Consider the following 11,107-nt stretch of genomic DNA (forward strand, 5'->3'; position numbering starts at 1 on the left):
ATATGTGGTAATGTCATGAACTTTTTATAAGAAGGTCAACATCATTGATTAGCTGCCCGACCATGATTATGATTATAATGGATCCCCCAGAAACCTTTTCAAAAAATAGATTTAAACTGGCAGCTGTTTTCTTTTTTTTTCTTCCTCCATTTTTTTTAAAACCTGTACGTGTACAGTAGCATTTTTTAATCATCAGAGTGGTATCTACAAGCATGCTCGCATCAGATGTGCATTAGGGTATTTGTCGTCTTTTTTTCATCCTTTTTTAACGTTTTTAAATCTCACTAAAAATGTTTTCACTTCATTACAACATCAGAGTAGCAAACGCTAAAGCCTTTTTTTACAAGTCTTTATAAACAAGGATAAAAACAGGAAGGGGTGGGGGGAGGGGGAGGATATGGGGCGTTACGGTAATACTGTATTTATAGCAACGATAACTCAACAAAGTTCTTCTTTTGAAAACTCATAGAGGACTAATATAATAATAATAATAATAATTATAATAATATAATCATTACTGAAAGGGGCAATGGGGACAAATGTAGAGGGGAGGCATTTCGAAAACCTCATATCCTGTGCATTCAAGAGTGACAATCAAGAACATAAAATAAAATTTAAGAAAAAAGAATAAAATAAAATAAAACATTCCAACAAACAATAAAACAACAAAATGGTAGTACAGGCCGCATGAGAGCAAAGGGTAAAGAGGTCATCAGGTGACAGTGGGAAACTTTTTTCTTAGTTATTTTGTCCCAACTAAAAACAAAGCACAAGATGGAAAATAAAAAAAGGAAGGGAACTCTTACAAGAGGAATGGAAACGTCCTCTGATTGAAATTCTGTTTGTTTGTTTGTTTGTTTGTTTGTCCAGTGTCCTTTCTTGTGAAGATAGCAGCTGGGCAAACGAAATGCGCTGCTCTTCTGTCGTTTTGAAATGTTTTGATTCTGCTGTCCAGGCCATGTCCCTAGCACAGTATGCCACACATCCTCATATCTCTTCATAAAAAGGACATTGTCACACACAAAAAACAAGACTTTTGCAAAGGCTGTTGTGCAACTGTGAAACACTGGTGCAACAGAATGACAGAAAGATCAAAACCAAAAAATAATATTAATAATAATAATAACAATAACAACAGCAATAATAACAACAACGGCAACAGCAATAATAACAACAATAATAATAATTATAATAATGTGTGTAAGGAGAAAGAGAGTGTGTGTGTGGACATGTTGCACAGGTGTAAAGATAGGCTGTTGTATGTGCTTCACAGAGAGTCAAGAACAACGTGGGAATGTTCTTTTTCGTTCAGAGAAAAAGGTCCATCTATTTTTTTTTAAAGCCTGGAAATAACGATCAAAAAGAAAAAAAAGAAAATAAGAGGGAAAAAGATAAGATACGTAGGAACGTAGAAGTAGTCAAACAAGGGGATTCAAGGGAGGTTTCTATTTCCTTTTTATACAAGAGAGAGGTTCCTGATACACACCCTTCACTGTGCATCCCTGCACCCCCTCATAACCACAAACACACGCACGCACGCACGCGCACGCACGCACGCACGCACGCACGCACACACACACACACACACACACAAGCTTACATACAGACATGCACACAGACACATGCTCACATACACACACACACCAAAATGTACACGTACACACATACACACACACACACATACAAACACACACACACGTACAAACACACACACACACACACACACACACACACACACACAGCTTACATACAGACATGCACACAGACACATGCTCACATACACACACACACTAAAATGTACACGTACACACATACACACACACACGTACACACGTACAAACACACGTACACACGTACAAACACACACACACGTACACACACACAAATACCCACACACACATGCACACGCACACACACAGACGTACATACGCACACTCATATACACACACGCACGCACGCACGCACACACACAGACGTACATATGCACACTCATATACAGGCACGCACGCACGCACGCACACGCACACACACACACACACACACACACACACACACACACACACACACACACACACACACACAAACTCAAACTTTGTCCCTCACACATTTAGCCTTATACATACAGTACATACAAAAGCATGCACTCTTTCAGTCATTCCCTCACTCATTCACACTCATTCGCTCATACTCACTCACACTCATTCATTCCCTCGCTCAGTCAAACTCTTTAATTTCTCTCTCTCTCTCCAGTCCTGTACACATTTTTTTCCTTTAAATTTTATCCAGGAGGCGGTATCATCCCCCCCCTCCCCCCTCCAAAAACCCAAAACCCAAACCCCAACCACCCTCCCCTCCCCAGTGAGAAGCTCCTGGGGTGCTGCCCCCCACCCCACCCTCTTCACTCCTCTCATATGTCCCAGCCAAGGAGTGCCTCCGTGGGCTTCCAACATCCTCAATGAGCCTCCCCCACCACCAGTGGCACCCTCCACCACCAGCGCTGGAGCTCCGTCTCCTTTTAGTACATGATGGGAGGCTTGGAAAAGGGAGGTCTGTTCTCTGCAGAGAGGGAAAAAAGAAGAAAAAACAGGAAAATCATGCTTCCCATCTAGAAAACAACAAGGTCATTAATATAAACCTCAATGTAATCGCCCACCCCAGTTCCAAAATATGAGTGGTGGACACACACAAATGCACACATACTGTACACACGTATGCATAGAAAGTTCTAAATGACATATTAAATATTGTAATGTAATTGTCCAACCCAGTTCCAAAATATGAGTGGTGGACACACACAAATGCACACATACTGTACACACGTACGCATAGAAAGTTCTAAATTAAATATTAGATATTAATGAGCTTTCCATTTAGGAAACAAGGTCATTCATTTACCGTAAACCTCAACGTAATCCTCCAACCCCCACTTCCTAATATGAGTGAACATGTAAACACATTATACACACACACACATACACACACACAAACACGCGCGTGCACACACACACACACACACACACACACACACACACACACACACACACACACACACACACACACACACACACACACACACACACACACACACACACACACACACACACACACACACACACACACACACACACACACACACCTATGCACAGAAATTTCTAAATTAAATATGCAAAATAGGAATGCATACATGGTTGCCCCGTGGCATACGATGGTAGTGGCAATCATTCCCTCCAAAAAGCACAGAGAGATTGAGTGAGAGGCAGATAGGGAGGGAGAGAAGAGATATGGAGAAAGAGAGAGAATGACATAAAGATAAAGTGTGTGTGCGTGTGTGTGTGTGTGTGTGTGTGTGTGTGTGTGTGTGTGTGTGTGTGCGTGTGTGTGTGTGTGTGTGTGTGTGTGTGAGCGTGTGTGTGTGTGTGTGTGTGTGTGTGTGAGAGAGAGAGAGAGAGAGAGAGAGAGAGAGAGAGAGAGAGAGAGAGAGAGAGAGAGAGAGAGAGAGAGAGAGAGATGCACAGCTAAAGATGATGGCTCTTCATACTCGAACGTGATTCTTGATTTAAAGAAAGAAAAAAAGACAACAACCAACCAACCAACCGAATAAATAAATAAATAAATAAAAAAAACCCGCAGAAGTATTTTAATCAAACGTGCGGCAAGAATAATTTAGGGGATTGATCACTTAAGTGTCGGCTGTCAGTGAGCGCGAGCAGATAAAGGGGGAACAGCTGGTGGGTGGAGAGGGAGAAGTTGGACACTGCATGTTAATATGAACAACGTGGCTGGATTTAATTCCCCCCGAGCACGCGGCGAGATAGAGGGAGAGGGAGAGAGAGAGAGAGAGAGAATTAGAGAGAGATGGAGAGAGAGAGAGCGAGAGAGAGAGATCTATCTATCTATCTATCTATCTATCTATCTATCTATCTATCTATCTATCTATCTATCTATCTATATTTGCGGTATATTATGTATACGTTTAAATGGTTCCTTAGTTGCAACTGATTGAATGATATAAATATCAATCTTGTGTACCGTGTCTTGTACAGTATACTGTGTGTGAGTAGATACATGAACGGTGTTAAAGCCCCATACTGCATCGATATCAGCACATTCATACCAATATTGGCAGCCATGGTCTGATGGTTAAGGAGATGGGCTTGAGATCAGAGGGTTGCAGGTTCGAATCCCGCTCTACCACTCCGTACTAGAGGATAACATTTTTCAGGAATTCCCGTGGGTCCCGCGGGTCCCGGGATGAATGGGAGCGGGCAGGCAGAAGCGGGAATAAAACGGGAGCGAGAATGCCGCTTATTTTATTTTTTAAAAACAAACAAAAAAACTCGTTTTTTTGACAAAAGGGGAGTGGGGTTGATTTTGAGTGGGAGTGGGCAGGATTGGGAGACATTCTTTTCAGGAGTGGACGGGATGGGATTTGTTCCTTTTACTCCAGTTCGGGATGGGACGGGATGGGATTTTTTTTCTGGGACCGGGATGGGACGGGAGTGAAAATCCACTCCCGTGTCATGCTCTACTCCGTACCTCACTCAATGGCTGAGGCGCCTTAGAGCAAGGCACATAACCCCACACTGCTCCAGGGACTGTAACCAATACCCTGTAAAGGACTGTAATTCCTTTTGGATAAAAGCATCAGCTAAGTGTAATGTAATGTACACCCATTTCTAATTGATATGCTTTCTACTTTATAACTTATCTATATAACTTATAACTTATAACTTATAACTTAACTTATCTTATATAACTTATAACTTCACACATTATCTATTTCATTGTGATTGGTAGTATGTGTTTATTTCTAAATAGCTGTTGTGCTTCACTGCATCATTTCTAATAATGGATATGTTTATTTGTGTGGCACAAGTATTTGGTTTTAAAGTATGTTTTTACAGAGCTCCCGGACTCCTCATGTCATGTGTATTAATTCACTGAAAGTGAATTGGGTGACAACTGCGCACAGACAGGCACGTGACCTGAGCAATTCTCTCTCTCTCTCTCTCTCTCTCTCTCTCTCTCTCTCTCTCTCTCTCTCTCTCTCTCTCTCTCTCTCTCTCTCTCTCTCTCTCTCTCTCTCTCTCTCTCCCCAGCGTGTCTGTTCAAGCCTCTTTTTATGACCTCCTCTTCATATTAACCAAAAATTACTTATATCACTTAATAGCCTGCGGGATGTTTAACAGTGTCCGTCTCTAAAGCGACTGTGTAAAAATTGCCTTGCTTATAGACATGCAAGCCCTGGGGCTAGGATTTTCTCACTCTTCCTCTATCTCTTTCTATTTCTTTCTCTCTCTCTTTCTAGCTACACCCCTCTATCTGTTTATCTCTTTCTCTCTGTTTCTCCCTTCTCTCTGTTTCAGCCTCTGTCTCTCCACCTCTCTTTCTCTTGCCTTCTTCATCTCTCCCTCTGCCTCTCTCTCTCTCTTCATGCACTCTGTCTCTCTCCCCCTATTTTCCTCTCTCCTCTCTCTCTCTTACTCTCTCTCTCTCTCTCTCTTTCTCTCCTTCCCTCTCTCACAGCTCTTTCTCTCTCCCTCACTCTCTCTTTCTCTCCTCTCCCTCCCTCTCTCACAGCTCTCTCTCTCTGTGTCTCTTCCTCTCTCAATCTCTCTCTCTCTCTCTCTCTCTCTGTCTCTCTCTCTCTCTCTCTCTCTCTCTCTCTCTCTCTTTCTCCCCCCCACTCCACTCAGTAAGGGAACACCGTCCGTCGGCTGGACTTAAATTGAGCCTTAAAGGCCCAGGGGCTTTGACGAGGTGTTTTACTGCTCAATGAAATGAGTTGTAATATCCTGAGGCGCAATTAATCCGGGCCCAGAGAGTGACAGCGGGGCCAGTTCCTGTAAAGAATGGCAGCTCCATGGGACTGGGGAGGGGGAGTGGAGTGGGAGGATGGGGGTGGAGAGGGTGGGGCTGGTGGAGTGGTAGGCTGGTGATACTGTATGTGTGGGTGAGACAGAGAGAAAAGGGAGAGAGAGAGAGAGAGAGAGAGAGAGAGAGAGAGAGAGAGAGAGAGAGAGAGAGAGAGAGAGAGAGAGAGAGAGAGAGAGTGTGTATGTGATTGCACGCGTGTCGTGCAGTCACGTGTGCGTGTGTGAGTGAATGTGCATATGTGTGTGCATGCAATGTGTGTGTGTGTTTGGGGGGGGTGGGGGCAACAGAGCCATCACACTCCCCAGGAAACAGTGTGTGTGTGTGTGCATGTGTGCCTGCATGCGGTGTGTGTGTGTCGGGGTGTGTGGGTTTGGAGTGTGTGTGTGTGTGTGTGTGTGTGTGTGTGTGTGTGTGTGTGTGTGTGTGTTTGGGTGTGTGTGTGCGTGTGTGCGTGTGCGTGTGCGTGTGCATGTGCGTGTGTGTGTGAATGTGTATGTGCGTGTAGTGCAATCGGGAACACTCTCCCGGCTCATGGCTCTGGACAAGCCGATTGCTGGAATGACTGTTGCACCGATTTGATGGGAAATCTTTAAGTGTGTGAATTATGATGCAAACGCCTATGAATCATTTCTCTTGACTGCAACCCCCCCCCACACACACACACCACCCCCACCACCACCCACACTGCCAACTCCCTGCACAGAGAGGGATAAATCTCCGAGGTGGGGGAAAAACAGCAATCACACCTGAGCAGAACTCTATTAATTTCTCTATTGAAACAAGTGAATTATCCTCAGACAATTTTCAATATTCATGTGCTGAATATTACATTAAACAAACTCACTGACATCCAATCATGTTAAGCCCTTCTCCTGTTAACCAAAAGCTTCATCTTTTATGGATCAAAAAAAGACATTGGACACCCTTCGAGGGCCTTTCTTAAGGGAAGGGTCTACAAACTAAAGCGGTTTAATTATTTTAAAGTAAATCCAAATAAAATAAATGGAATAAATAAATGAACAAGATACATCTCTGCTGTGGTGGACTAGCTGTCAGCAACATGTTAGACACGCACTCTGAATCACTTACAGTATACACAGCACAGTACATAGCATGAGAACATGAGACCTATCTGTATCTTAATTATTCATTATCATCAACACGGTCGTGTTTTTTTTCAGCAAAGCCTTATTCCGTAGGTGTGTAAATGGTTGGTAAGTGTGTGTGTGTGTGTGTGTGTGTGTGTGTGTGTGTGTGTGTGTGTGTGTGTGTGTGTGTGTGTGTGTGTGTGTGTGTGTGTGTGTGTGTGTGTGTGTGTGTGTGTGTGTGTGTGTGTGAGTTTGTGTGCGCGTGTGTGGTAAAGTAGGGTGTGTGTGTATGTGTGAGGTGGGTTAGATAGGGGGTGGATGAGTTTAGCCAAGCTAGTGCTGGTCTCTGTGGGACACCTCTCTCTCTCTCTCTCTCTCTCTCTCTCTCTCTCTCTCTCTCTCTCTCTCTCTCTCTCTCTCTCTCTCTGTGTGATCCTCTCTCCCTCCACATTTAGCTACGGGGCTCATTCTATTTTGCATCGTCTGCAAAGAGCACCCGCACACTCGCCCGCCCCCTCCCTCTCCCAGAGTGGGGAGGTCCAGACCTGCCGTAAAGCTTCACCTTGATTATTCATGGCAGTTTTTTTTTTTTTACCTTCCCAACGCAAACCCCCCCACCAAACCCCCTTCCATCCAACACCCCCTCTCAAAACCCCCATCCATACAACCCCCTCTCGCCAACCCCCCCCCCCCACCAACCTTCTTCTCTCCAAACCCCCACCCATCCAACCCCCTCCGCCAACTCCCCCCCCCCCCCACCATCCTTCTTCTCTCCAAACCTCCACCCATCCACCCCCCTCTCTCCAACGCCCCCCTCCCCTACCCGCCAACCTTCTCCTTCCATCTCATTTTTTTCCCTTCCAGGTCTGCCTGCCAATTAGTGGCGTAGAAAACTTTTGGAAATGAATGGTACCCCAGGGGCTCATTTGCGGCGCGTGAATGCGGCATGAGTTGGGAGCCAGAGTAGAGTAGGTCATTGGAGCCTTGTTTTCTTCCTCTCTCTCTCTCTCTCTCTGTCTTCTCTCTATCTCCACATCCCCACCTCCTCTCCCATCCCCCAGTTGTTGTTGTTGTTGTTGTTTGTTTGTTGATTTTTCTTGCCAGGTCTGCAAGTGTATAATTACCAATGTTGTTGTGCGGTGGTGCGGTGTGGTTCGCAGGATGCCGCAACAGGTTTTGGCGGAAGTGAAGAAGGAAAATGAAAACAGGTGGGAACTTATCAGGTCAGGAGCCAGTCCAGTGGAAACTGGGTAGGGCACCACTTCAGCAGAAATTCAGTTCATCGTTCACTTCGGATTGATGTAGAGTACTGTATATAGCCAGGCAGGGGCGTAGCAGCAAATTGTGGGCCCTATGTACAATCAGCTCCAATGGACCCCCCAGCCATATATTGTCATAAATCGGACTGTGTGGGGGCCCCCTATATACATGGGGCCCTGGTGACACAGTCACACTTTACCCTCATGAACGACACCCCAGCCAGGTGTCCAAAGGCTTTATTGCTATAAGCAACTGGACCGCCTCTTTGAGCTCAAGGATGTTTCACCCCTCTTTCAAGGAGCTTTGTTACTTCTGGCAAATCTAGAAGAAATGGTGGTAGCTTTAGTATTTGCTGTATTGAGCAGAACTTTAACAGCTCCTTGGATGAGGAGCAAGATGTATTCACGCTCAAGGTAGACCAGTTGCTTGTAGCAATAAGATCTTTGGACAACTTGACCTGGGTTGCGTTTCCCAAAAACAGAAATGAATTAAGCCTAAACAGTAGTTAAGTATGAGGTGACCCCTCGACAATGCACCAGCTAAGTACATGTTTAAAAAAAACAATAATTTTATAGGCCTACATACAACATTTTTTCTCACACATGCAAACAAAATGCCTTTGCAAAGTGTATGTGTGAGGTAAAATAGAGTATGCATAAACTTTTAGTGATGATGTCAGATATATTTCTGATATATTGCCAACGGGGCACCTCACACTTAAGTACTGGTACTACTTAGGCTTAAGTAGTTTTGGGGATCAATCTTCACAGGGAACCGATTCACCAGACAATTAAACTATGTCTTGTTGATTCTTATACAAAAAAAATATCTCAATCTCTCTCTCTCCCTCTCTCTCTCTCTCTCTCTCTCTCTCTCTCTCTCTCTCTCTCTCAATCTCTCTCTCTCTCTCTCTGTCTCTGTCACCTACCACCCCCCCAAAACTCTTTTAATTGGCTTGTGAAATGATGTCACCTTCTTTCTCTGTTCAGCAGTTTCTCCAACCACCACCACCACTTGTCTCGATTAATAAAAAAATAAATAAATAAATGAATGAAAACATGAAAAAAAATAATGAAATAAAATAAAACACAGGGTGGGTGTAATGGCTGGACGCAGGAGGAGGCAACCTGAGAAAGCGCAAAAAGCTTTTAAATTCCTGGAGTGGGATCTCAGCAAGGACAATCAAAGCTAATGAAATCAGTTGTCAGTGCTAGGCTTGCAAAACTGTGAAGTTGGACTCGGGAGCGAAGCAGCGGGGCTAATCACATTTCTCAGCGCCGTAATGGATAAGCACGGCAAAACACACACACACACACACACACACACACACACACACACACACACACACACACACACACACACACACACACACACACACACACACACACACACACACACACACACACACACACGCAGGAGTCCGCCGAGGGGTGTACAGATTAGTGCCTGTGTGTTTAAGTGAGTGTGTGTGTGTGTTTTTGTGTGTGTATGTGTGTGTGCTGTGTGCTGTGTGCTGTGTGCGGGTGTGAGGGGAGGAAGTGTGTGTGTGTTTGCAAACTTGTGTGTCTACACACCGTGTATCTTTGTGTGCCCATGTACACACCCAGGCACACCCACACCCACACCCACACCCACACCCAGGCACACACACACACACACACACACACACACACACACACACACACACACACACACACACACACACACACACACACACACACACACACACACACACACACACACACACACACACACACGTGCGCGCGCGCACACACACACACACACACACACACACACACACACACACACACACACACACACACACACACACACACACACACACACACACACACACACACACGCTTGTAACTCTGTTTGTCCAGCTGTGGCGTGGTGAGGTTTTTGTGTGGACAGCAGATTCCTAATTGAGGAGCCGCCGCCCTGGGAAGCAGTGACCCGTGGAGACGGGGTGCGATAGTGGTGCTGATGCTGCGACGGGTGTCCATGGCGACGGGGTAGGATGGCTGTGCTGATGTGGCGACGGGTGTCCATCTACGAGATTGGGACACGTCTTTCAGTACTAATGACAAGCCCATGCCAAGGACTCCAGTACGCACAAAATCACATCATCAAAAAGATGATGTCCTCCAAAAAGGGATAGCCAGGCTGAGGCTACAGTGAATGCTTTATGTTACGTTAAATTAAATCAAGTTGCATTCAAAGTAGTTCCCTTGATTGTAGTGGAAACTAATTTTAACAGCAGATAAGTATTTAATATACTGTAACACAAGTAGTAGTTCTAATACACCGCGCTCTTCCGTGTGGTGCGTCTCCAGTTGAATAACTTGGAAGGTGAAAAAGTGGATCGCACTCGGGCTCTTCTTTTCTTCTTTTCTATTTTTTATTATTTACATAGCAGCAGAAGTGTAGACAAACGTTTCGGCTGTTGCCTTTGTCAGTGTCTCTGTAACTGTAACACAACTGTATTGGTTACTAAAACTTCTTCTTCAGTCTGCCAATGGTTGAGTGATATGATTATAATGCATGGTGCATGATTGTTCCCTTTGTTAGATGGTTTATACCAGATCAACACTCATGGCCCATACCCATGGAGCTACCAAACATTTGGCAGTAAGAATTTTTTTAAAAATTGATCAAACCAAACGTTTACCTGAATTTTTCGCCTTTAAATATTTGACACTTTACTACATGTCTGACACAAATTGAACTGCACTGCACACTATACTTTGCGGTTTCTGTTATCACCAATCCACATTCACTTGATACAGTGTTTCACCACTTACACGCCTTCAGTTAATATTATTCTACCCGATTGCCCCTTGAATCAAAACCTCAAGAAACAAAACTATAGACGGCAGTAA

At 44.6% G+C, this 11,107-nt stretch overlaps 1 protein-coding gene across 5 annotated transcripts in view; it reads right to left on the bottom strand.

Moving 5' to 3' along the window:
* Positions 1-2,407: 2,407 nt before the first annotated feature.
* dacha (dachshund a) overlaps positions 2,408-11,107 on the bottom strand; it is a 287,023-nt gene continuing 278,323 nt past the window's right edge. For all 5 annotated transcript variants that reach the window (XM_063203226.1, XM_063203225.1, XM_063203224.1 and 2 more), the window contains one exon: positions 2,408-2,556. In XM_063203226.1, coding sequence (XP_063059296.1) covers positions 2,516-2,556 — 41 coding nt within the window. In that variant the 3' untranslated portion in view covers positions 2,408-2,515. The remainder of the gene's footprint in view (positions 2,557-11,107) is intronic.

This window comes from Engraulis encrasicolus, chromosome 7 (assembly GCF_034702125.1).
Source record: "Engraulis encrasicolus isolate BLACKSEA-1 chromosome 7, IST_EnEncr_1.0, whole genome shotgun sequence".
Taxonomy (NCBI): domain Eukaryota; kingdom Metazoa; phylum Chordata; class Actinopteri; order Clupeiformes; family Engraulidae; genus Engraulis; species Engraulis encrasicolus.